This window comes from Perognathus longimembris, chromosome 12 (genome assembly GCF_023159225.1).
Source record: "Perognathus longimembris pacificus isolate PPM17 chromosome 12, ASM2315922v1, whole genome shotgun sequence".
Lineage (NCBI taxonomy): Eukaryota > Metazoa > Chordata > Mammalia > Rodentia > Heteromyidae > Perognathus > Perognathus longimembris.
In genome coordinates, this window is record NC_063172.1 from 17532275 (window position 1) to 17559949 (window position 27675).

A 27675-nucleotide genomic window follows, 5' to 3' on the forward strand; every position below is an offset into this window, starting at 1 on the left:
TCTAAATGTCTCTCATGTTCATTTCCCACCATAGTTTTCTAATTTACCTCTTCCACTCAATTCCAATAGTATAATCCAAGAGCTACAGCTTTTTTCAATTAGTTTAGGTTTCCTCTTTTTTATTGTCAAAATGATGTACAGAGGGGTTAGTTACATACTTAGGGTAGTGAATACATATATATTTCTTATCATACTTGTTATCCCTTCCTCATTTTTCTCCCTCCTTCCTTCCCCGCAACCATCCCTTTGCTTTCTTCATTAAAAAAAAATCTTCCCATTGAAGGACATTGTCATTTTAGTCTACAATGTTTATGACCTCTATGATTATTAACAATAAAACAATTCCTTCCAGATCAGGTGATATATACATATACATTTCTTTCTTTTTTCTTAGTGTAATCTGCTCCTTCTTTTTCTCTCATTTCTTCCTTCCTCCCCACTGCCCTTGAGTTGCTTTTGAGTTGCTTAGTTTGCTCTCATCAGTGTCCAAGAAATGGGAGGAGGGGGAATACAGTAGGTTTCCTCTTTTTAAAAAAGTATTTTATTTATTGTAAAGGTGAGATACAGAGGGATTACATTTACCTAACTAAGGTAATTAATACATTTCACTTTTCTTAGCTGGGCTCTTGTATATAGGATGGAGTTAAGTGCTACCTATGGACCTGTGGACCTGTGTATTCAGTGATAGAATATATCAAGGGAGTACTGACAGTCCTTTGCTTTTAACTCAACATTTTATTCATTCTGTTCTCTGAAGAATGATGACTCATCTTTTATATGAGCTTCTGAAATAATGACTGATTTTTAGCACAAATGCTTTGGTCCAAAAAAGTAAGAGAAAAAAAGCAGTTCAAAGAGGTGGGCACTAGGATACAACAGATCTATCTTTTTAATCTGGCCTTGCTTCTAGCTCTTACTTCATGTCTCTCATGGTCTTTAGCTCATCTTCTCACTTGACCCTTTGGCCGCAAGGCCTTCCACAATTTTTAAACGCATCAATTCTTCAGGGCTGCTCTCGTGTTCTCGCTCTGCCTAGAACTTTATTATTGCTACAGTTCACTTGGCTAACAAATATTTTGTTTCTATCTCAATTTAAATGCTGCTTCCTCATAAAATCTTCACTGACCTACCTCCATCTAAATCAGCCTCTTTTCTTTCACACCATTTGTTACCCTTTGCCATACATCTCAGGCGTGTTTATCGGCACAATACCTGTGTCCTCTGACTAAAGAAGTAGATCTTCATGAGGGAAAAAGCTTAGTTCATTGTCAGGGTTTGAATAACCACATAGAAATTTGTGTTGATGTTTAACCTCTCTTGAGAGGTACCAAAAATTCAAAAACTTAATCTGACAATGGTATTTGTGGGTGAGACCTTTGGGAAATAATTGAGATTAAATTGAGACCATAAAAGCAGGGCCCTGATCAATGAAAATGCAGCTTTATAGGAAGATGGGGGAAGACTGAGCTAAGATGCTCAGTACCTCTGACCATATGATGCTACATGCTGTCTTAGGACTCTACAGATACTACATCAGAGAAAAAAACCTTCACCAGATGCACTCTCCTGATTTCACACTTCCCAGCATTTAGAACTATGGAGTAAATAAACCTTCTTTCTTTGAAATTGTGTGTAGAATTCAGTTACAGCAGGAAACAAACTTAAGACAGTCATCCTACAGTCAACATCTACACACACCTCTCTGAATGAATGACTAAATAACATTGGTTAAGTTACTTAACTTCTTTGAGCCTTATGGCCTATCTATACCATAATGGCATTAATTCCAACCTTCAAATTTGTTAGCATAAAATAAAGTGGCAAGTCTGGGTAATAATCAAATACTAGTGCTCCATAAATGTTATCTAGAATCTGAGTTCTTATCTCATTTCTTTGACCAAACAATTTTCCATGTGACATGAGTTAAGTACTAACCCTCTCTCTGTGCCTCCACATTTTCTTACATTATTAAGTTACAAGTTATGAAAACCCTTACAAAAGCAGAAATTGCATACTCTTTCTTTTTCCCAGGACTTTTATGCAGAAAATAAAATTAAATTCGGCAGTTTTATACAACAACATCACTTACATGCAGGATTGACAAAGTAAATCTCTATTTAGTGAATAGTAATGATGATGACAAGTGGATATCACTTCAAGGAACACTTAGGATGGCATAATCACGTTTTATTGACTCTGATGAAGCACTTGATAACCTTTATTTCTTGTGCTTTGGAGAACTTTTGTAATTCTTTGTAATTGCCACTGAATTGCTGAGAAGACTATCCTGAGTTCAACTTTATCCATTCATTCTCAGAATGGAAGTTAAAGGAAGGAGAATCTGTTATTGCCTGTGTTTACAAATAGCTATATTGGGCTGGGAATATGGCCTAGTGGCAAGAGTGCTCGCCTCATATACATGAAGCCCTGGGTTCAATTCCCCAGCACCACATATATAGAAAACATCCAGAAGTGGTGCTGTGGCTCAAGTGGCAGAGTGCTAGCCTTGATCAAAAAGAAGCCAGGGACAGTGCTCAGGCCCTGAGTCCAAGGCCCAGGATGGCAAAAAAAAAAAAAAAAAAGTAGAAGAAGAAGCAAATAGCTATTATTTCAGTTCCAGTTAGAAATAATCTCTACACACATTTCCATAACTTCACACAGCTACTGGTGAGTGTACAACCCAATTGAATGATGGATCTAATTGAATCTTCATTCTGGATGGAGCTGAATAACAAAGAAGCAAATATACATTGTTCTGAATCATGACTCTCTAACATTCTCCCTTTGCCTATTACCTAAGTACCAGAAATTGTAGAACAGCTTGCTACTCTACAATATAACTGAGCTAGTCCTGGGGGTCTTCACAGAAAAGGCAATTGGGATCCTGGTCAACTGGAGATTCCATCTGAATGGTGAGTGTGTGCATGGTGCAGGTACTTTGTAGGGCTTGAGCAATCTTCTTCTGCACAGTCTGGCTGTTCTGGCTGGCCTCTGTTGACAAAAGACCACAGGGAGATCAGCACTGGTTGCACTCTAGGGGGAGGATAGCTCACTTCAGTTCTCAGTGTTTTGTTTTAGGCCTGTGGAGGACACAGGCATTGCACTCAGAAGACACAATACTGGCTCTGACAGCTACAGGGGACACTGAGGTAGTTGAGACCTTTCACTAAGGGGACATTCATGCTCACACGTATCTCTGGTTCTTTGTACATCTTGGAGCTGGGTATTGAACGAGATATGAGCCCTAGAAAGTGCCAAAGAAAAACTATTGTTTCAGAGCTGGACACCAGTGACTTATGCCTGTAATCCTAGCTACTCAGGAAGCTGAGACTTGAGGATGGGAGTTCAAAACCATCCCGGGCAGGAAAGCCTATGAGACTCTTATCTCCAATTTAACACCAGAAAACCAGAAGTGGCACAGTAGTTCAAGGGATAGAGCACTAGCATTAAGCTGAAGAGCTCAGAGACAGTGCCCAGCCCCAGAGTTCAAGCCCCATGACCAACCAAAAAAATTCTATTATTTCATATACACCCCTGCTCACCAATCTCAGGGATCTCAGATTGCAATCTTTGGACTTAAGTAGAATTTATATCAAGGGGAAGTGACAAGCTCAGAGAGCATTTAGAGTTCCCTGCAGATTTTTCTTAAACCAGAAACCCTCAATGCCATCCTTCCTCCTGTCCGAACTGGTATCTGGGGTCTGGAACAGCCCCTCCATTGTAACCCGATTGTTGACTATATGCTTGCATTTGTGGTGAAACATGAGTGTAGAAGATGCTGTAAATTCCCTGAAACCAGATCTGAACCCCCGAAGACGAGGATGTCTGAGAAAATACAGCTCTCAAATGACTGTCACCAGCTCTTCTGTCTCCTGCCTCTCAGTAACTTCTTTAGCAGACTAACATCATCCTTGCTTGGCATGAAGTCTCTCTTAAGTACTGAAAGATCATCTACTTTCCACTCTTCCAGCCCTAGGACATAACAGGGACAAAATTGTTTCCTATTTGTAAGAAACAGGAAGTATCTTGGTATAAACCAATAGCCTAAGATATTTTTCACATGGGTGCTAACCACTCACTGAAGGACCTGCTATAATTTTTGCCAGCACATCTGGTAGCTTGTTAGAACTTCAAAGGGAAGGCCTGTGTATTTCCTCTTCCTATATTTAGTGTGCGTCTTAGGCATAGGAAATAGTCAAGATTTATTCTGGTATTCTTATTTTTGACCAAGAGAGCACCAAGCCCAACAGGTGAAGTTGACCTTTTAGAGTCTAATCCCTGTACCTGGGGAAACATTTAGCCCTTGGTGCTGTCTCCTCTCTACTTTCTGCGATCAGCCCTGAAGGAGAGTGCCATCTGGATCACTGTTACTATGACAACATTGATAAGTGGGTTGGATTTCAAAGGCCCTGGGCAGTGCAAAATACTTGACAGTTGTTTTGACAGGCCATAGACAATAAGGGCAGCTCTACAAAGGAAAAAGAAATTACTGACTTTTCAGGACAAGGACTGGATCTTGTCCAGAGTGTTTACAATATTCACTGACCTGCAGCAACATGGGCTGAGAGAATCACTTGGTTTGTTGTTAAAGACCAGATGTGCAGGCTATGCACTGACACCACACCCTCCACTGCTAAGAGAAGCTCTTTCATGCCATTGTAACTCAGGCCCTTTGGTACACCTGGAAAAAGTAAGAGCAGGAGGCTGTTTTTACTCAGCTGCATATAGTTCACCGAGATGGCTAAACAGACCGCAAAGTCCTAACCCAAATGCCAACTTGCCCCTATATTTTTAGCTTCATACTTCAAGTATTTACAAATCAAGCTATTTTAAAGGGTTTACCATTAATCAAAAGTTCACAAACAGAATACTTGTAGAATTTACTACGCAATAGCCAACGATAGCAATCATCCTTATTACATTATTTTTTAAGCCTTAAGCCTTATTACATTATTAAAATAATTATGCTTTTCTTATTAATCTTTTCACACATGCTGGAAAACAAAATGGAACATATTGGCGTTAGGTAACAATAAATTCTGGGTTAGCATTCTGAAGGCAACTATTGTGAGATTGCTCAAATTGTAAAAATTCTCTGATTCTAGCATATTTATAATAAAATAAGAAGGATAAAATTATGTGTCCATTGCAGCTTTGAGAAGGAATTCAGAAAATATCTGTTCTTAGTTAATTATAATGTTCTACAGAGTTGGTTATTCAGCCACTTACTTAAAGAACAGTATTAAAAGAGGTCTCTAACATTGATAAGTACACTACTAAGTTCTTAGGGCTACTAAATGACACAATCATTGTAAATAAAATGTTTAGGAGAAATCTTACACACGGAGAGTGCTCAGTAAAGATTTGTGGTTGCTATTGTTACTAGAACACAACAACTTCACTTCGTACACATTCTGTGACTATCATTAAATAACTTTAATCTGCTTCTAGTATTGTGACTCTTCTGCTGCTCAAAGTTTCTTCCATGAAGCAATATGAACTGTGATCAAAACTAAACCCAAACTGTAGGGAATTTTTAATTATTCCTGACAGAAAAAAATTCTTCAAGGCTTAAATCATGAAAAAGGAGGGTTACAAATTCTCTGTTTCTTTCTCTTTTTTAAAACTATTTTCTTTATTGTCAAAGGGTGGTACAGAGGGGTTACAGATTCATATGTAAGGCAATGAGTACATTTCTTGTCCAACTTGTTACCTCCTTCCTCATTTCCCCCCTCCCCCTCCCCCTTTCCCTCTCTCCCCAAGAGTTGTGCAGTTGGTTTACAACAAATGGTTTTGTAAGTATTGCTTTTGCAATGGTTTGTCTTGGGGAAAAAAAAATCATACTAAGTGAAGTGAGCTAGACCCAAAGAAACATGGACACTTTGGTTTCCCTCATAGGGAACAATTAGTACATGTCTAGGATAGTCCTAGCAGAAGATCACAATAGCCCAATAGCTATGCCCATATAAACACATAAGATGATGCTATGTGAAATGAGCTCCAAGTTATGGAAACAAGTGGTATATCATTGTTGTAATTATTTTCAACATGCCATGTGAAGCCATATCCTTTTTTTTCTCTCATATTCCTTTCCCATGGTTTTACCCCTGCTATCACTGTATCTGATCTTATTACCCTGGATACTGTATATACGTGTATTGGAACTAGGGAAGGGAAAGGGAATACCAAAATGGAGAGAGAACGGATAAAAAGGCAAACCATTGCAAAAGCAATATTTACAAAACCACTTGGTGTTACTCTCCTTTGAGTACATTATCTAGCAGTCAGATCCAGTAAACACTTGCTGGATAAATAAATAAAAGGTCACCCTAGTGATTTTTCAATTTAATTTTATTGTCAAGGTGATGTACATTCTGGTTACAGTTACATATGTAAGGTAGTGAGTACATTACTTGTCATATTTGTTACCCTCTCCCTCATTTTTCTCCCACCTTCTTGTCCCCTAACTTCCCCCCACCAAGTTGTACAATTAATTTCTAACATATTGTCTTGTGAGTATCACTAACCCTGGTGTTTTTGTACTTTAAAATGTGATCATTTTCAACATGCCATGTGAATTCGTACTTTTTTTCCTTTTTCCTTTTCTGTTTGTTTGTTTCATTGGTTTGTTTAGTTTTGTTTCTCTTGTATTCCCTTCTTGTGGTTGTACCCCCACTACCACTGTATCTCATCTGAGTACCCTAGATACTGTTTATACAGGTATTAGAACTGGGGAAGGGAGAGGGAATACCAAAAACGAGAGCTAAAAAACAAAAAGACAAACCATTCAAAAAGCAGCACTTGCAAAACCATTTGGTGTAAACCAACTGCACAACTCTTGGGGAGAGAGGGAAAGGGGGAGCAGGAGGGGGGGGAATGAGGGAGGAGGTAATAAGTAGAACAAGAAATGTACTCACTGCCTTTCATATGAATCTATAACCCCTCTGTACTACACTTTGACAATAAAGAAAAAATTAAATATAAATAAATAAAATGTGATTAGATTCAGATATTCAGTTATCATGCTACCTGAGAGGTTTCTTGTTTTTCTTAGATCTTTTACAATTACACCCAGCAAAGATATATAATTTTGCAATATTTCTTTCCAGTGTTATATTTATAATTTTCATTTGGTGTTCTTTTATACCATGAGATATCATTTAACAGTTGCTAAAGTTGTAAACAAGCCAATTCACTTTTAATTGGTTCCATGTAAATAAAACATTTGCATAAAAATCCCTAATCAGTTTTAATTTCATCTATTAAAGAAATTAGCAAAGGCTACACCTTACAGTCATTTCCCTTTGTGGTTAAAGGAAAGAAAATCATTGATCCTAGGAGTATTAATGAAATCACTCATACCTTCCATAAGCAAGATGCAGAGGTCTTTTAAGATCATGAGGGTACTGGCCAAAACCATGATGGAAAAAATAAACGTGAAAATTGGGTCAGCAATTTTGTAGTCTGGCTGAAAATTAGAGCAAATGAGGTTAAGAGATTTTATACTTCCTATCAAGGAAACCTGATTAATGACGCAAATCGTCTTCCCTGGTTTTCTCCTTTCTTGGTCATTTATTTATCCATCTTGCCCTTAGAATCCAAATGAAGAAAGTATGCTCTTCTTAAAGATTCAGTTCTTCCTTTTAGCATTAAATTATAAATAGCTAAAAATTGGAGATAACTGGACGTGCTTCCTCTCTAAGTTAAGTACTAAAGTGAGACCTTAAGCAGTGACACATACCTGTAATCCAACAGCCAGAGGCAAGAGACCTCTGAGCTATATAGGAAATAAATAAATAAATAAATAAATAAATAAATAAATAAATAAATAAATGTGAGATATAGTCACGTTAGTGTTCTCTCAAAAGACCCAGTTCAACATTTCTCAAGTAAATGAAGTCAAGTGTCCGGGACGAAAATATACAACACTACCCAGATTATTCAATGTCTTTTGTAGCTATGGTGAGAGAATGAAAGAGTGTGATTATGTAGAAGTATGCCCTTGATATTGACTGACTGGGGTTAGCTTTTCTTTTCCTCTACAGTATGATGCATACTTGAGGCATGCATTTTGATGTAGTCCTAATGGTATAAGCCAAGGTGTCATCCTTCTTTTTTTTTTTCACTGATGCCATGGATATCTGGGAGAAATACCTGCTGTTCTGCCTTTAATGGGGTTCAATGCCAAGGAAAAATCCATGCTCCTTTGTCTCAAAGAAACTCAGCATCAAATTCTATCATCATGTAAGATACTCTCAAATTCCAATAACCTTTATAATTTTAAACTGGTTTATTTTTTGCCTTAGAATTCAAACTTTCAAAGAGCCTTCTGTCTACCTGACTTCAAATATGTCATTGTCACTTACACCTTTTTACATGTTAATAAAAATGAAAAAAGGAAAGCCTCTGAAAGTTGAACAATCATGATGCAAAAAGAAAGAACTGGTCAGCTATAGTAACTGGAGCTTATAATCTGAGCTACTTGGAAGGTGTAGTTCGGGACTGTAGTTGAAGTTCAGCCCAGGCATAGAGTTTGTGAGAACACTTTTCAATTAATAAGTTTGTGCCATGGCATGTCCTGACAGCCAGCTAAGTGGGACATAGAAATAGGAGAATGACGGTTCAGATCAGCCTTGAAATAAACACAAGAACCTCAATGACAACCAAAACAAAAGGTCTGAAGACATGATTCAAGTAGTATGGAACCTGCCTAACAAGTACAAAGCAATGAGTTCCAACCCAACTGTAACATAAAAGAAAACAAAATGTTATTTTCCTTCTTTGCCCTACCTACCACACCTACTTGCTTCTGTTCGTGATATTGCAAGGTAGAGATGGGTAGTTAATTTATTGTTCAGGATCAGAATCCCAACTCAATTTGTACTTTGTACCTAACACTGGTTTGGGGAAAACAAGTGACTCCCTTTGACACTTTCCCAACCAAGTAACAAGTATGAAACCCAAACTAGGTCAATTAGACTTTTCTTCCCAGAAATGTCAATCTTTAGCAATGACAAGAACAGGAAAAAAATTGTTGAGCTAATATCTATTTTAGTATGGTGCGTAGATTAAAGTTACATAGTCTTCTTTAATCTAGATAACTCAAGTTTTCCTTATTTCTAGCCTGAGCTCAATACTTGAATACATTCAATAAATTCCAGCCAGTAATTCTACAGTGATGGGAAGGAGTAATGGGGGAGGACAACAAAATGAGTGACACTGATCAAGATGCATTGTACTACTTATGGAATCATTACCGCTTTGAACAACTATTTAATAATACAAAAATTAAAGTATACATTTTGCTTAAATGAGTCAGAAATGGCTTCTGTTGCTAACAACCAGAGGACCTTAAGGTGTTCATAGTTTCATGACTTCCCATCTTAATTAACATCATGACAAAAGGAATTACTGTCTTCAAAAACCAGCAGCCTCAACGCTAAAGCCAACTGTTCTTAGGAATTGAGGAAAGAGGAAGGTTTCAGGCTTTGAGTGTTGCTTTACTCTTGCACAGTAGTTTGTTTGTACAGGTAAACACAGGTTGTTTATATTAATAATATTGGAGGATTGGCAACTGTATGATCTAGTCCATGTATTTATGATGATGGTGGGTAAACAAGCATACTCACCTTAAAGTAGATGATAAGGGCACTGATAAGCACACTGGCGCTCTGAAATACATCGCCTAGGGCATGCAAAAAAGCTACCTTCACACTGGCATTTGCTTGTCCTTCCCTGAAAGGAGAGCCAAGGCATCTCTGGTGCAAAACCACAGCGAGTCTGCAAGAGAGCACAATGTTCTGAACACACAGAAGATTAACTTTTAAAATCCTGTGCAGCACACTGAAGGAGCTGGCAACACCGTATTTTCCAAAATGGCAAATGGCTAGATAATTGTGTTTGATACTTGAATATAAATGCATCCGAGAATTTTTAAATTTTCACACAAAAAGTTGCCTCAGTTTTCTAATTCATTCACCTAATGCTACTCTGTTTCTGTGGAAACCAGAAGGCATTGTTTCTCTGATGAAAACCATGCATTGGACAGTGAAAAGGGGGTAAGATCTCATTCATTTGCTAAATGTCAGGCACTGAGCTGGGCTTAAAGTAGAACTTTGTGAAATTTAAATGTATTAGTTTCAAATGCACAAGGCATTAGGATGGAGTAAATAAGCAATAAATTGTAGCAAGGTTTGGTTTGTAACTATTTAAATTTATTCATCCCCATGAGTATTTGAGTGATTGCCTAATGTCCCATGATGAAAGTCCTGTGTATGTTGTTATACCCAAAGACAGAAATACATTCATTTATTATAATAGCACCAATACATGTACCTGCACATATACATCACATTGTAAAGTTTAACATCTCTTTTCCAAGTCAAGATGAGAGAGTAACATGCTCTGTAAATTTTGCATCTGATTTTATTTAGCTACAACTTAAAGGGGATGGAGGAGGGGGGTTAGACCAAAGGCAAAATGAGAACTGTTTCACAAATGACCAGCAAGGAATATTTTGGCTGTAATCTCTTTCTAACATTTTTAAACAAAGATTTTAAAGCCCAGACATATTGTTTGGCATACCATGTATCCCAGTCTTTTTGCATCAAAATATCTATTAACTCTGAATCCATCACCAGAAAGCAACATAACTGTTGTCTACCAAGATCCCTTTATTCCAGCAGACAGTTCTCAGATTGTCAGTGTTCGGGTAGAAATTTATTCTTGACTACATATGAGCCAAGTCCCCTAATATCCCACTAAGACTTTCAGTTAATATCCCTTCTTCCATATCTGTTATGTTTGCTTATCACATTGCCAATTGTTCTTTAACACAGATTATTTAAAAATAAAGGAAAACATACTTGGGAATTCATATGCCACACATTGTGAAAGGCTGGAACCATAAAGTGAGTGCAAATAGATGTGTAGCTCAGTAGGGTTTTGTGATAAAGACAAGGATCACACACACACACACACACACACACACACACACACACAGAGAGAGAGAGAGAGAGAGAGATCCTTAATTATGCTGTCTCTAAGAGCTGGTACTATGGTATCACACAAAGGTGTTTGACTTAGAGAAATAGATAAACTTAGCTGAAATCAAAAGGTTATGCTAGAGTTAAACAGGCTGAGGGGAGAGAACGTTTTAGAAAGAAACACAACAACAAAACCCTAGCGTGCTTTTAATTAGCACAGGTTTAGGCAAGTCACAGCAGAGGATCACAAGAGCCCAATAGCTATACCCTTATGATCACATAAGATGATGCTGAGTGAAATGAACTCCATGTTATGGAAACGATTGTTATATCACTGTTGTAACTACTGTCACGTACTATGTGTAACTGTAGCCTCTATTATTGCTGATCCTCTTGTATCCCCTTCCTGTGGTTGTACCTACACCAACTCTGTATCTTATCTGAGTACATTGGAAACCATGTATACTGGTAAACAGTGGTATATAGGGTAAAAAAAAAAATACAAACAACTCCAAAAGCAATACTTGCAAAACTGTTTGGTGTAAATGAACTGAACAACTCATGGAACTCATGGGGGGAAAGGGAAAGGGGGAGGGCGAGGAGGGAATGAGGGATGAGGTAACAAACAGTACAAGAAATATATGCCTAACGTATGAAACTGTAACCTCTCTGTACATCAGTTTTATAATAAAAATTTGGAAAAAAAAAAACGTAGTGTGCAATAAATTGCCTTAGGGCTCTGTCTGCAACTTTTGTCACAACTTCTACTGGAACTATCTGTCCCGATATTGGGTCCCCAGGGAGCTGATTGTAGCTCTGATATCTCTGTATTCAGATAGTACAGTCTTTAGTAACACTGGAAACCCACAATCTCAGATCTTTAAGGAAGCATTCTAGTCACTTAGTGCCTTCATCCATATGTAACTACCTCCTTGAGCAGGGAAGGCAGGACTTTTCACTCTCTTTCTAAGTGTGCAAAATACTAGCAATGTTACCATCAATGTTCAGCAGCAGGCGCACTAGAACAAAGAAAGAAAGAAAGAAAAATTGGATGTTATCAATTTGGAAAGTCAGGCTGCATCATTAAGGTCGCAGATTAATGTGGTCGTTGACTAGGTTGTTCGTTCATCTTTGTGTAGCATCGACACCATCTCTGCGACATAATCCTTGCAGGAAATTATTAATACTTTAGTTCTTCCTACTTCTCTGAAGACATATTGTTCTCCTTATACAAAGATGATGTTATTGACCCCCAGTCCGCAGGACGTGGGCTCTGGAGCATTTATCAACTAGAAATGATAGATTTACATTGCTCTGCCCACATTCTTTCTTCCAGTGCCAAGGTAAAGCTCAGTTTCAAGTTAACTGGTAGGAGATAGGATCTAGTTTGTGACAGAGGATCAACTAACATCCTTTATATAGTTTACCGGAGGGATTTTAAGTAATTTTCCACATACTAAAAGATGAGGAGTTGCAGTGTCACAAGGTAAGACTCTTAGAGTGATGTAAGGGGAAAATTTCAAACTGTCCATGCTGGCATGTCCTCTGATTGGAGAAATTCCATCACATCCTTTGTTAAAATTCACTTCTATTACTGCTGTCTTCGTTTTCACATAAAACAAAACTCCCAGCATAAAGCAAGCTTCTCTGAATGATAGGCAAATGATAACTAGGTGGTAGAGGGTGAATATTCCTTGGTGCTTGATATCTAGAGAGTTTTCTTTTTGTTCTAAAATATTTTTGTAGTCTTTATCAGTTAAGCATGCCTAATCTGAAAATTCAAAATTCTCCAAATTCCTAAACTTGGAGTCACACATTCACACTCCAAAAATGTATATAGTTATATGACCATTTTTAGTGAAGATATTACAAAAGAATTCAAAATCAAAAGGGAAACCGAAGTACATAAACTCTAACATCGCTTCCAAGTTAGCTCTGTGAAAACTCATAGTCTGTTCACCTACTAAACTGAACAGGTGAAAGTTACATCTCATACGGAGACATAAACATGCATTAACAGAGGATATTTCCCAGGAACTTGATATTGAGAAAATGAATTTTGATTCAAATCCTGGTTGTACACTACCCAATATATTTAACCTCACTGAACTTCAGTTTCCTACTCTGTAAAGTTGGAGTGTTGTGAGCATTTGACCTAACAGTATATCCAAGGATCCCAGCCAATTCTCCTGCACACTGGAAACTATGAGAACTGATAAACACTGAATGCCAATATTTTAAATCCTTTGGTGTAATTTAGAATGAACAAAGTTACTTTTATTTTTTTACCATTTTTTGTTTTCATAAGTTTTGTAATTATCTTTATGTAGTTGTACAAAGGAGTCGACATTTAACAAAACAGTTTATGAACATACTGTGTCTTGACCAATGTCGCCCCTTTCAACATTCTCACCCACCTCTTTCTTACCCACCCTTTCCCTTACTCTTCTTAATTTTGTACGATATACATTGGATTCTTGACTGCATTCTCACCCATCTTCTCTTCATTCATCTACCTCTTTCCCCTTTACCCAACCCCACCTCTTTCAAGGACCCACTTCCAGGTATTTGGGATATTTAACGTATATTTTATTTTGTTGTTGTTGGTTTTGAACTTGGGCTTTGCCTTTCTAAGGAATTACACTATTTGGTTTTCATTTGAATCAACACCATTTCAGTCAATACATTTGTATACACTCGCATACCAACCCAACATATTTACTTACAAGTTTAGAAGCTAAATCTAGCTTCCACATATAAGAAAAATGATGCTTTGGGGCCTGACTTTTAGTCTTAGATATTGGAACTATGAGTTAGGTCTGTAGCCTCTTCCTGAGTAGAGCAATTCCTTTTTAATATCCTTGTCCAGATAGAGATGAAGATGAGTCAGCCAGGCACTTAGTACAGAGATAACTTACACAACATTGGCCACCACTGCACAACTTGAAACGATGATCATGATGGTTGCCTGGATCTGGTAATCAGGGTACCTCAGGCGCTCACAAGCCATGTACAGCAACACACCCGTCACCACCCAGATGCAAAGGACTGACAGCAGGGCACCGAGGATCTCTAGAGATTCAAGGGCATAAACACAGCCACACTCAAAAACAAAAAAAAACAAAAACAAAAAAATCCCAAACCTCTGACACATCACCTACTCCCCACAAGAACCTAAACACATTTTTCTTTTGCCCTCAGAAAAGAGGTTGTAAAGTAATTCAATCAACATTTCACAAAGAAAAAGTGTGGATGGATTTGAGAACCAAGATGAAGCACTTTAAGGTTGCATGCATGAAAAAAAAAAGTGTCTGAGTTCATTATGTTCCTTATTTCTAAGTAATTTCCAGCAAATTTTTAGAACAGATTAATTGCTGTCTGCCCTCACTGTTTTCCTTGGGGATTTTAATTTAAACAGGTGCTAAAATGATCGAAACCTATTAGGAGATGAAATAATGAGACACAAGGAGGAAAATGTGTTTAGAAACTCTTAATTTCCCCATAAAACATTTATGACTTGCCAGTAACAGCACCTTTAGTGGAATAAAATAGTAAAGAGGGAAGGCTTCTGAGGATACTTGATGAAAATAAGTTGCATTTGCCAGCCCAACATATTGTCAACACAGAGGAAGCTCTGGGGCTTATCTATACTCTAAATGCCTTCTGGGAGCAACAGGAAGGCAAAGAAACATCAGTATGGATACATTTGCATTAATATTTGAAGTTAACGTAGTGCTCAATCTGTCCATTGAGGAAAGTGTCTTTGCTCAGTTACTGTTCCTTAATGCCTCAGTCTCACAGGTAGATTCTAAAACTCCACACAGGTGTGAAAGCATTCTGGGAGTCACGGGTCAGCCACATGCCATATTGCTGTCTTTACCCCCTTTAAATTAGTGCCAGACACGGGTCTTTTTTCAAGCAGCACTCCTATTATTTGACTATTGCTTTCAGACTAGTCACTCACACATTCTTCGTGATTTTTTTTTGCCATGTTCGTATGCTACCTTTCTTAGCAATTTCACATTTTCTTCAAACAGATTTACTGCACATATCTGTCTTCTTCCTAAACAGAGTGACCTATGAAATTACAAATTTGATTTGCTTATTTATTTTCTATTGCACATCATGATGTGTAATTCATGTTCATATGACACTAAAAATCATCTGACTTGCCAGGAGAGGAACTTATTCTCACATTATTGAAATGGCTGGGGCAAATGTTTAGGTCATGAGTTAAAGTGTCAGACCTATATGACCTGCAAGTCACTAACTATATGATTTTATCCAAGTAATATAACCCATCTGAGCTTGAGTTTCTTTACCTGTAACCTATGTATAATAACAGCCTACCTGTACAACAAGTTGACTTATGTTATTGGTTGAATTGTGTCCCTCCAAAATTCCTATATGGAAATGTTCATCATAAAGCCTCAAATTTTAATGTTATTTGAAAATAGAACTCCTAGGGGCTGGGGATATGGCCTAGTGACAAGAGTGCTTGCCTCGTATACATGAGGCCCTGGGTTCGATTCCCCAGCACCACATATATGGAAAATGGCCAGAAGTGGCGCTGTGCTCAAGTGGCAGAGTGCTAGCCTTGAGCAAGAAGAAGCCAGGGACAGTGCTCAGGCCCTGAGTCCAAGCCCCGGACTGGCCAAAAAAAAAAAAAAAAAAAAGAAAAGAAAAGAAAATAGAACTCCTAGGCAGGCAGACTTGTGGCTCTTGTAGTACAGTGCATGCCTAGCAAGGATAAGGCCATGAGTTCAAACTTAAAAAAAAAATAGAATAGAACAGAAACTAGGATTCTTGCAGATATAATTAGTTAAGATAGAATAAGGAGATTCCATAATCCTGTAAGGCAGGTATTCTGAGGGGAAATCTAGATTTCCACGTGCCCCCTGAGAGTGCCATGTAAATATTAAAGCAGGGATCTATAAACAAAGTACAATGAAGAATGTCAGCAAGCCACTAGGGATAAGAAGGAGGGATGGCACCCCTTCACATCGATTTCTCCATCAGTGGGAAAACAGAACTGCAACTATGGTTCCCCTGAGGCACAGAAAATTCAGGCAAAATTTCTTCCAGCTGATATAAGGAATAACAGAGGCAAAGAGTTGCTTTGGATATCTGTGTTGGAATGTGTGTGTGCATGAAAAGTAGACAAAATTAAAACACAATCCCAACGACTAAACCCTTATTGTGACCTTGGGCTACCACTTACACAAGAGCAAATAGGTCCTGTAGTAAAAGAAATAACTCCAAGAAAGGAGCTCATCCTCCTTCTCTCTCTTTCTTGGGGTTGATATTGAGTGAACATATAGTCATCTGTGCTATGCACTCACAGAATGGCTATTTTAGTACATTTTCTGCTGGCATATCAGAATACACTAGACTGGATAATTTATAAAGGAAAATGTATTACTCATAGTTCTAGAGTCTGGGAAGCACCAAGGTGACAGCTCCTGGCAAAGGCAATGTACATGCCACATGATAACATGGTGAAAGGCAAGGAAGCACACACAAAGTATGGAGGAAATTGAGCCAAACTCATTTGTTCTATCAGAATCCTACTCCCCCAATAATAACATTAATCTATTAATGAGAACACAGCCCTCATAACCTAATCACCTGCCAAAAGGTCCTATCTTTTAGTATCATCAGAATGGCAATGAATTTCCACATGAGTTTGGGAAGCAACACTCAAACCATAGGAATGACTGCTATATATGCCTAGGAAAGCCCATATGCCATTGCTAGCACCTTATGAAAAATGCTCAGTCTCTACAACTCTCTTGGGCTCTGTGGGCCTTATTTCACAACATGGCAAGAACTTTAATCAATTCTCTCTTTCAAGGATGCAGACTAATTTAGTGAATAAGCACTGAAACCTAAGAGATGATGCTGCTGCTAACGTGATGCACATCTTCCCTTTGTTCCATGGGAGAAGTGGTAGCACCATTAATCTGGCTGTTTGCTGAATAAGTATCAAGAACAGTGATTCTTATATTCATGTTTGTTTTACCCTGTGCATCAGAGTCATTCCCTTAGAAGGAATTTCTTGTTCCTAACCTGTACCCTCAGTCTAACTCTGAGGAACTATCTTGTCACTATTGTTAAATAGATTTATACCTGCTCGGTGCCACCCAAATGTCAGCCGTTTGGAAGGGGGCCTTGATGACAACCACAAGGAAAAGAGACTGAGCAAGAAACTGGTCAGGTCAATTAAGAGATGGGCAGCATCAGTGATGACAGCCAAACTCCCAGCAAGATGTCCACCTATGGGATACAAAGCATAACACACTGACTTAAAGGGTCCAGAATGTAACTAGATTCATATGCAGACTATCCAGAGTTAATGAAAATACTATAGGCTCAACAACTTCAGAAGAGAGAGCATTTTTTTTCAAACTGATTTAGTCTACTTGGGCTTCCCAATGTGCCAAAGAAACAGACCCAGAAAGAGATTGGGTATTGAACTTGGAAAAATGAACTTCTAAAATGAAACAGTTCTTGAGGGAAGAAAGATTGGAAAGTATGGTGCATGTATGGAAGACATCCCCTTAGACTTGGCCATCAAGATTCAGAAAAGGGTTACAACAGAAGATAAGGTAGAGAGGTGTAGATCAGATCCAAAGAGTGGTATATTCTAGGCAGACAGTCTAACTTCTGTATGTAAACCAGAGGTTGCAAACTTTCTTGTTAATTGACATGTAACTTTAGCATAGGCTTTCCTGTTTCCATGGCTGTACTAATTTCTATTATCTACCTCAGTATAAGATCACTGTATAAATAGTGGGGAGAGAAAAGGAAATGGGCACAATGCTTTTCAAAAGGGCATGTGGAATGTAACAACAAGCCAATAAAGAATGAGAATAAAACCCAAGCCACATGAGCTCAGTCTTGCTTTTCTCTCCATTTAATGTGTTTCCTCTTTCTTCTAATTCTCCTTTGAAAAGACCCCCAGCATCTAAAATAGAAATTGAAGAGAAAAACCTTGTCCTTTTCTTCCTGAGTGGACTCCTTGTTTGAGAGCAATAACCTTTATTGCTCCCACTACATCTTCCCAGCAAAGAGCTTCTGCTGACTGATTAGCCCTTCCTGCGACTGTTTATTGCCTTGTGTACTACAAAGCAACCAAGACTGTCAGTCATCAGCTCCTCCATCATCTGACTCACCTTGTCTTGCCTAATGATAAAAAAAAATTACATAGATGGCTCATAATTGCAATAATCCCCACAGACTTTGGCTCTAGCTGTAGTTAATAACTGGTTTGTCAAAGTTTAATGGTCTGAAGCAAAGTAGTCTTCAAGCTTGTTACTGAGCTGTCAGTGCAAAAATCAGAATGATTCATTAGGCAAAAGGCAACATTTTGCTAACAAATCAGCTGTCCTTCCAATTATCCACTAATGTTGCTCTATCTGCCAAACTCCATTCTGATAATAAAGCTGTGTTAATAATTCATTATTTCTTTCCTGGAGAATGACTAGATGCAGATAAGCTACGTGCTGCAATCTCAGCAGTGAATGATGATTCTGTGCTATACTGGAAATGTGGCTATGTCAAGGAAAAGACGTCTTATGGGAACACTTCAACAGGCTCAGCTGAAATCAGGACGCAACTGAGAAAGAAATAGGGCTTGCTTTAGAAGAATCACATGATCATGGAGAACTGGGACCCCACAATCATTTTTTCAACCATCAAAATTCATCTTAAGAACCATCCAGAAATCCGTGCCTACTGCAGAATGCTATAGAGCAAATGGTTTGCAAGAGGTGGTTTTGGTTGCACTTGCATTTGCTTCTATAGGCACGGGGTATTATTGACAATTAACTCAATCATGAAGTGAGTCTTTACTGAGTCCTTGCTGTGCATGGTAACAGGAACAGGTAACATAAAGATAAACAAATTATAGTCCTTCTATTCAGTGATTTCCTAGCACTCATTGCTGTGAGGCCCCACTAATACTCTAAGGAACAGAGAATAATGGGGGAAACAAAGAAAACAGTAGTATGAATTAGAAAGAAAAAAGGTTTGGGGTTTTTTTTCCCTCAAGAATAGGAACAAAGAAAAAAGGAAGAACTCGTTACCTTTCTGGAAGAGCAGAAAGTAGAGTGTGTAGGGCTGGGAATGTGGCTTAGTGGTAGAGTGCTTGCCTTGCATGCATGAAGCCCTGGGTTTGATTCCTCAGCATCACATAAACAAAGCCAGAAGTGACTCTGTGGCTCATGAGGTAGAGTATTAGCCTTGAGCAAAAAGAAGCCAAGGGCAGTGCTCAGGCCCTGAGTCCAAGCCCCAAGACTGCCCCCCCCCACAAAAAAAGGAAGGAAGGAAGGAAGGAAGGAAGGAAGGAAGGAAGGAAGGAAGGAAGGAAGGAAGGAAGGAAGGAAGGAAGGAAGGAAGGAAGGAAGGAAGGAAAGAAGGAAGGAAGGAAGGAAGGGAAGGAAGGGAAAGAAGAAAGAAAGAGTGTGTACGAGGAAAAATTGGAAATGAGAGTGGAAAAGGGGGCTGAGACATTTGTGGAAAGCAGTCTATGTCAAGTCCTAATTCACCATGGATTAAGAGGGTCTATTTAAAATTCAGACTCAAGGTTGTGTCATGTGCCGTTTGTATTTGAGGGAAGTCTTTGTAAAGGATGATTTGGAAGGAGGCGAAGCTAAGAGCTAAATGTAACTTAAAGGTAAAAGAAATCAGGGCAACTGCATTAACTAAGGCAGTAGTGATCATATTTGTGGATTATTCAACAACAAGGCAGGAATGACACAGGTAGGATTCAGTACTAGAAATAGACTCTACTTAGCGTTTATGGGGTAAAGGTGGCTGCAGGAGAGCATTGGACTCAAATTTAGCCAGTTGGCATTCAATCCCCATAACATTTTCCATGGACACTAGAGGACAGGACTGAAAAGAAAAGTGTTCTCTAACAATAATACCTTGCATCCTTCACTGCGCAAATGCATGCATGCAGTGTTTCTTGATCAGACTCATGCTCTTCTTCAGTCTCCCTTATCCCCCTTTCCACTTCCCAACCCAAGTTCAACAAGTTTCATTGTTTTATTTTCATACATGTACATGATTGATGACAATATGTGTCCTTCTCTACCCTCTCTATTCACCTACTCACTTTCTACTATTATCCATACCCAAGATGAAACATGTTTCATTATTCTAATATTCATTTTACTAAAGAGTGTTAATTATTCAAATGAGCTTCCCCATGATACACATGCCCATACTGAACTTTAATCAGATTGATCCACTTGCTTTCTGGCTTTTCTACAATGAGGAATTTTTGCAAACAATCAGAGGCATTCCCAACTCAATAGGTTCAAAAGCCAATGGAAGAAAACTGGACACACTAAGATTGTATCTTTCTACCTTAGTTCTTCCTCCTCTTTGCACTCAATTTTGTGGCAGTTATCACCCTGAATATGGCTTAGTGACCTGTAGCCAGAACAATCAGGCAAGGGAAAGAAATAAAGGGGATCCATGTAGAGAAGGAAGAAGTCAGATTATCCCTAGTTTCTGATTATATGATCCCATTCCTAAAGGACCATAAAGATTCCATCCTCAAACTCTCAGATTTAATAAACACTTTGGCAATACAAGCTCCCAGGGAGCTCAAAAACCTAAACTTTCAAAGAAACAACAACCCAATTAATAAGTGAGCAGATAACTGAACAAACACTTGGCCAAAGAAGTACAAATGGCCAGTAAATAAATGAAGAGATCCTCAACATTTCTAGTCATAAAGGAAATGCAAATCAAAAGGACATTGAGAGTTCTTCTCATGTAAGTCAGGACAGCCATCATCAAGAGCAAAAATAATAGCAATTGCTGGCAAATATATAGGAGAAAGGGAGCCCTTCCATATTCTTGACAAGACTGTACACTAGTGCAACCACTAGGGAAATCAGTATGGAGGTACATAAATGGACATGTCAAAGTGAAATTGAGGGCTGGGAATATGGCTTAGGGGTATAATGTTTGCCTTGCATGCACAAAGCCCTGGGTTTGATTCCTCAGCATCACATAAAACAGAAAAAGCTGGAAGTGGCACTATGGCTCAGGTAGCTAGTTTACATACTAGCCTTGAGTGAAAAGAAGCCAGGGACAGTGCTCAGGCCCTGAGTCCTTGGCCCAAGACTGGCCAAAAAAAAAAAAATGAAATTGAGGCTAATAAAAAACAAAAGAAGTGAATAAATGATTAAAATATATCAAATGACAATGGGGAAATAATTGTGTCACAAATGATGCTGAAAAGTTGGCTAGTTATTTAGAGAAAAAGTTTTCAATTCTTAGAGCATATACTGCATTTCATTTCATACTGATATAAAAATTAAATGAAAAGTTTAAGCAACTAAAAAAGCACTTATCTTTTTGGTAGATGAAGAGAAGATTGCTAAGTGCTAAAATAATAAAAGAGTAATGAAAGAAATTTTATCAAAATGCAAAGGTTTATACATTAACCTATATAAAGCCTAAAACATCTCAAAGCCAAAACAAAAATTAAAAGTTAACTGGAGAACTACTAGAAATGCTTTAACACTCTACTAAACACCATAGATAAATATATGGACTTAGAAAATTCTCTGAAATCCAGTGATCAATAGATACTAAGAGAGAAGCTGTACATTCATAGCAGAAGGAAATACATACCAATAACAAGCATGTAAAAATGTTCTGAGTAACAATTAAAGAAATGAATATTAAAATTAAATATTCAGTGTACATTAACAAGGTTTTTAGATCATTAAAATGTGTTTATATGAATATTTGAATCACCTTCCTGTAGATGCAGACATGCAAATCATATCAAGATTTTTGGATAGCAGTTTGGCAATATGAGGAAGTAAGAAAAATATCCATGTCCATCAAGCATTGTTTCTAGTTTTAGAAATCTTTTAGAATGGGTGAACCAGAAAGACCAGTTTTTAACTGGTCAAAAGCATTTAGTATATTTTTAATTAGGTTTAAAAACCTGTGAGCCATACATAGAAAATATATTGTATAAAATATCTCGTAATGTTACTGGAGATTATCACTGAAATGTAGGCTAGTAATAGAATTTGTTCTTTCTATTTATGTGCACTGAGCATTTTGTTACTTTATACATACAGAGAATATTAACACTTTTAAGTAAGTGTTTTTAGAACTTAAGTAACCCTCCCATAATGACATATGGTTTATTTGTGTGTCAATACTTCTTGGACAATACTGTGAGAAAAGCACCTTTTCTATCAAAGTAGTGTGCTTCCTTTCTATTAATCTTATGAGACTATGTTTTCCTGAATAGTTGCCTTAGTCATTTTATTTACATCCCTTTCCTGCTGCACTTTAATTAAGACATCCTGTTAGAAGCTCCTTGAATTTTACTTACATCCTATTAATTAAGCCACACCCTTTTGCAGACTGTGAACCTGAACTCAGCCAATGGGAGCAGAGGGTCAAGGCTTGCTGAGTTAGAGATGGAAAGGGAGCAGCCTGCTTTGTGTGCCTGCTTGCCAGATTTTTGGCTGATGGTGCACCCTTCTGCAGAAGTAAACTTTGCCTTGCTGAGTTCTTTTCAAGTTGATGTCCTTCCTATGCAACACCCAAAAATCCCAAGCTATTTCTAATAATACTCACCCACAACTTCTGCAATCATGAAAACAAAACATACTGCAGAGGCAGCACAAAGTTTCCACTTGGTATGCACTTGCTCCTGTGCCCTGTTTTCTGTGGCCTTTGAGTTGCTGTGGCAATGATAGATGCCCTCTGTTTCCAGCTCTTCTTCCCTTTCTCCAGGACACTGATCTTTATTCACAGGTTTGTGTTGAAGCTCCACACTATTGACAAGTTTGGTAGGAGCAAGGAATGGACATAGTTACAAGCAAACAACTTACTGATGGTACTATCTATTCACAGAACCACTGTTAATGACTTTTGCTAATTTGTTAGCGTCATCATTCACAGCTCTGCTACAAGAAGTACCAAGTGTAAGGAACAAATAAAAATATTCCTTCTAAATTCACAACTACTACAAGCTTAACTTTCATTTGGCCAAGTGTGTATCCAGTCAATATCATCTGATGATTGATAGCTGACAAAGTGATCAAAGAGATATCAAAGAGACGGGAGAAAATAGCAAAGTAATGCAAGACCTTCCCAGGTATTTTACTTGGAAAATATTGAGACACTGTGTAATAAAATAACCAGGTGATGTTGTAAAATATTTTTCATAAGGCAATGATTCCAGTTTAGATGAAGGTCATTATAAGATCACTGAACATGTTCATGCTAAGTCCTTGTGAACTGTCAGGGACCTTTCTTACCCTGGTTCAGGCAATCTCTACCACTCAGTGTTACCATGAGATTTGAAACCCTATAGTTTCCAAAGTAGGCAAAGACTAGCAGTCTATCATATAGAAAGCATAACTCAGAACAATTTATAGACTCCTAGAATTTCACAGATGGAAATATTGTAGATAACAATCAGCCTAACTGCAGTTTCTTAGCTGTAACTAAGGTCCAGACAGTTAAAGCCATTATCTGAGTGACATCAAATCCCCAGGAAACAAGAGGGCAGGATTGTAGACACACTGTTTTCCCACCTGATCACATACAGCCTTCCTTTCTCAGTGTCAGCACACTCAAAACCAATATTTAGTTGTTGTAGATGTCAAAGTCCACAGATGGTGAAGTAATCAGATTTCTAAAAATTGGTTAACTTGTTTGTATTGATGAGATTTCTTGGAATTAAAAATTTTGCATTTCTGGCTTTGGAAGCTTAAGAACACAATAAATTAGCTTCTGCTTGAGGAGTTATTTCATTTGGTTTATCATCATTGGGAATTAACAGTCATGGTTTGGGCTTAGCTGATGAGTATTATTATGACAAATTATATTTTCATTTTTTCTGAATAAATCCATATATATATATTCATTACAGAAAATCTAGAATTGCATAAAAGCACAAAGGAGAAAAGAGTCATACTTCTAAGAGATAACCATTGTTGCTATCTTATTACATAGCTTTGTGATAGACAAATATACATCTTGACATAACTGGGTCTATACTCTGTTAGAATGTTTTTGTTTGCAAGAATAGAAAACAAAAATTGTGTTGTAGAAATAATCAAATGGAAACTCTTAGTTTTATGACTGAAAGCATCTAAAGTGTACAAGGTTTGGGCACTGTTTGGAGAGGACTATTGATCCATTTCTCTGTTGTTCACAGCCATGCTTTAAGTTCAGGCTTATTTTCTTCATTGGAGTGGAAAGGTTGACAGATGGAATCAGACTGTGTTCTTCTTTTCTCATGTAGGAGAGTATCTCCTCTTATGAATGCTATACAGGACTCTATAGGTGCATCCCAATATGGAGAAATGAAAACCAACTAGTGTAGCTGTAAGAATATGAATGAGCCAGTTGGCTTAGGCCATTCATTCAGACACATGGCTAAATCCAACCATGCCGACTCCTAGAACTGAAAACGAGGTCACTTCTATGCAAGCTATGGTCACAAGTCTGGGAAAGGACTGCAATTGATATGAATCAGACTACAGTGTCACAGCAGAATTCTACAGGAGATACCGCTTCAGAACCTGATTCCTAGAAGCAAGAATTTACTTAATTTCTTACATCTCAAATATAATTATTTCCATACACATAGAAAAATGTATTTAATCTAAATATGCCATAGCATAGTTAACTGATTTTCTATTTTTCAGCAATTCTCTTTTCTAATTATTTGCTCATATAAGCATAGCTATGATTCATATTCTTACGGTTCATCTTTGCTCAATATTTTATTATTTCTTAATAAGTAATCTTAGAAAGGGAATTACTTGGTCCAAAGGCACTTATCTTCCTATGATTTTGATTTTATTTTATCAAATTAGTTTTGGAAGGCTTCTATGAAGGTTAATAGCACTTTGGATTTTGAGAAGATCTATATAATCTTTGTGAGAAAAAGAATCATTTGGAAAAAATGACAGAGTGCTTATATCTCTAAAAAGTTACTTTTTGCCTTTGTACTGTAATGTGCACCTTTTTTGAGCATACTACTCAACAAACACAGAATGCTGTGGTCACTAGGGGCTGTTAACTCAGAGGAGCCACGGCAGCATGGCAAGCATGGCAAAGGTGTCCTCTCCTTGAGCCAAGAGGCAGGATGACCAAGGCAGGTGCATTCCCATGCTGTGACACTGTCTCATCATATAAAGCTAAGCTTTATTTCATGTTGTTCATGGATCTTCTGACTGGAAAGAAATAGCAAGAAGAAAGTATAGAGAACAACACCAAGAGAAGTGTGGAAAGCACAGGCAATGGTTGCTTTTGGATGCAGGTTTTCTTTTATTTTTTTTTTCATTCTTAGGCTCTAATATTAACCTGTATGGGTACCCTCTGAGCTGAATTTGCTCCTTGAAGCAAACACTAAGGCAGAAATCCAAAAGGTAGCCACAGGCAGTTCACTGAAATTAGATACTTGTTTAGGGTCTGAGCATGGTGCCTCATGCCTATAATCCCAACTGTGCTGCAAACAGAGGTAAGAGGAGCATGCAGAGAAAAAGTGAGACCCTATCCATAAACTAAACAGAAAACAAAAGGCTGCGATATAACCCAAGCAGCGGAGCACTTGCCTAGCAAGAATAAGGCACTGAATTTCAACCATAACATACATAAAAAGAAAGAAATTTGCTATATTCTTATATGTACGTATGTTTGTATCTTATGATGTGGACAAGAGCCCACCATTTTCTCTGGGCTCACAAAAGAATCTATGACTCTGAAAGTAGTTGTAAACCAAAGCTAAACTACATTCCTCATCTTTTCATTACAGCAAAGTGATCTAAGTGTCTCTAGATGCCTAAGAGGCTCTTGATCTGAAAAATGATGTGAATTCTAAGAAGTACTATTTGAACAAGTGGGTTATAAAACGTGAATGCCACGATGCATCACAAAACGAAGTATGAATTTACAATTGATGAATAAATCTCAATAAATTCCCAGGCCTTCAAGGATGATGAAAGCATTGAAGAATAGGAAAGAGAGACTGAATCACACAATAAAAGAATAAAGGAAGAGATAAAGAACAAATAACAACAACAAAAAAAAAACAGAGCAAGGTTTTTTAAGAACCTTATGCAAATAGCCTACAACTTGGAGTTCATCTGCAAAAATAGAACCTAGAAAATGACTTTATTTTTGTAACCTTACAGAAACTTTTTTTTCACTTTGGTTGGTTAAGGTCTATTTTTGTTTTTGTGTTTTGTCAGTTATGGGACTTGAACTCAGAGCCTTGACACTGTCCCTGAGCGCTTCAGCTCAAGGCTAGCTATAGTGCTTTACCACTTGATCCACAGTGCCACTTCCAGTTAAGCTCTGTTGTTTCCCTGTTTTCACAATAGTACTGATGATATTTTTATTTTTACCTTTTATTCCATGTAGACTATATTTGACATGACAGTACTGTTTTTGCTTTCATATTACCTTCCTCAAGAAATTCAAATCACCAGTCTCATGAAAAGAAGGGTCAAAAACTGAGGTTTCACCAAATATTTCCAAGACTCTACTCATTCATTTAATGAATATATTTTGCATACTTGAAACATTCCTACTCTCTCACATGTGCGAAGGTTGCTGTGTTTTAAGACAAAGAAATCTAAGAAAGAAGTAAGCAGTTTAATCTAAGAAAGAAATAACCAATCACTTAGTCAATATTAACAGAAATTATAGTAAAATAAATTGGGAGAGGACATTAGAAGATGCTTTATCCTTAATTAAATCAATTTAACGGATACATAAAAATTATGCCTATGAATGCCATTGGATGTTTCAATACATGTATGTGTTGTGCTGTGTTTAAGTCAAGCAAAACATATTTGTCTTCTCAAATTTTTGTTATCTCTGTATATTGAAAACATTCTGCTAGGGTTTTGAACTATGTTGTGCATGCATGAGATTGCATAGAATTGTTATCTATAGTCACAATGCTATAATGACGTTAACTTAGGAGGTAGGAGAACACTTTTCTGAAGAGTCAGTATTTCAGCAACTAAAGGCTGAGCAGAAGACCTGTGAGTGAAGAACCTCGTGACATAGGGCATTGTTGATTCAGAAGTCCAAAGCCAAGGAAGATATTCTCTTGCACAAGAGATTGTTTTGAACAGAGAAGAAATTATATTAATGGCACACATTCTTAAATTATAATTTTATAAATGTTAGTTTCTCTCTTAAATAATCTAGGGAAGATTCTAGGAAATCTGGGAAGCTGGGAAATCTGGGAATAATCTAGGAAAGAGAAAAATAAGCATACTAGATTGGATATGTCTATTTTATCTAAGAAAAGCTACCAAAGGGAAGAAAAAGGACAGGAAAAAAAGAAAAGCTACAGAAGTAAAACACCTTAATAAAATGCTTTCTTTATGCATTTACATTTAAGAAATAAAACCAATTTATATAGAGTACTGCATTTTTCAGGATATAAATTATACAAATCAGCGGATCACTTCTAAAATGTCTCAAATCACCCTCAATTTTCAGAGCAGAACTTTACCATTTATCAGCAATAAAATATGGGGGTTTATTGAATACTTAAAGCAGAATAAAATGAAGAAGCAGACACAGATGCCTGTTACCTGTCCAGTGTGAAGGTATACATCTTGGCAGCTTTGTCATTCACAAGGTAAGTTCTTTCAAGAAACTCCAT

General features: G+C 37.5%; 1 protein-coding gene across 1 annotated transcript; it reads right to left on the minus strand.

Moving 5' to 3' along the window:
- Nucleotides 1-2845: 2845 nt before the first annotated feature.
- Slc30a8 (solute carrier family 30 member 8) lies at nt 2846-27675 on the minus strand. The gene is made up of 8 exons (XM_048359003.1): nt 27605-27675; nt 22611-22810; nt 17115-17261; nt 13904-14057; nt 9630-9780; nt 7363-7468; nt 4547-4681; nt 2846-2991 (listed from the first exon to the last, which is right to left on the minus strand). Exons 1-8 carry the CDS (start codon nt 27673-27675, stop codon nt 2846-2848), a joined length of 1110 nt encoding a protein of 369 aa, XP_048214960.1.

What these genes read in the sequence shown, in the direction of transcription:
- Slc30a8 (XM_048359003.1), bottom strand. Translation starts at nt 27,675, where the DNA reads ATGGAGTTTCTTGAAAGAACTTACCTTGTGAATGACAAAGCTGCCAAG. An exon ending in TATACCTTCACACTGGACAG is followed by an intron (nt 22,811 to 27,604) that starts GTAACAGGCATC and finishes ACTTGTCAATAG; the next exon opens with TGTGGAGCTTCAACACAAAC. An exon ending in CCCTTATCATCTACTTTAAG is followed by an intron (nt 7,469 to 9,629) that starts GTGAGTATGCTT and finishes TCTAATTTTCAG; the next exon opens with CCAGACTACAAAATTGCTGA.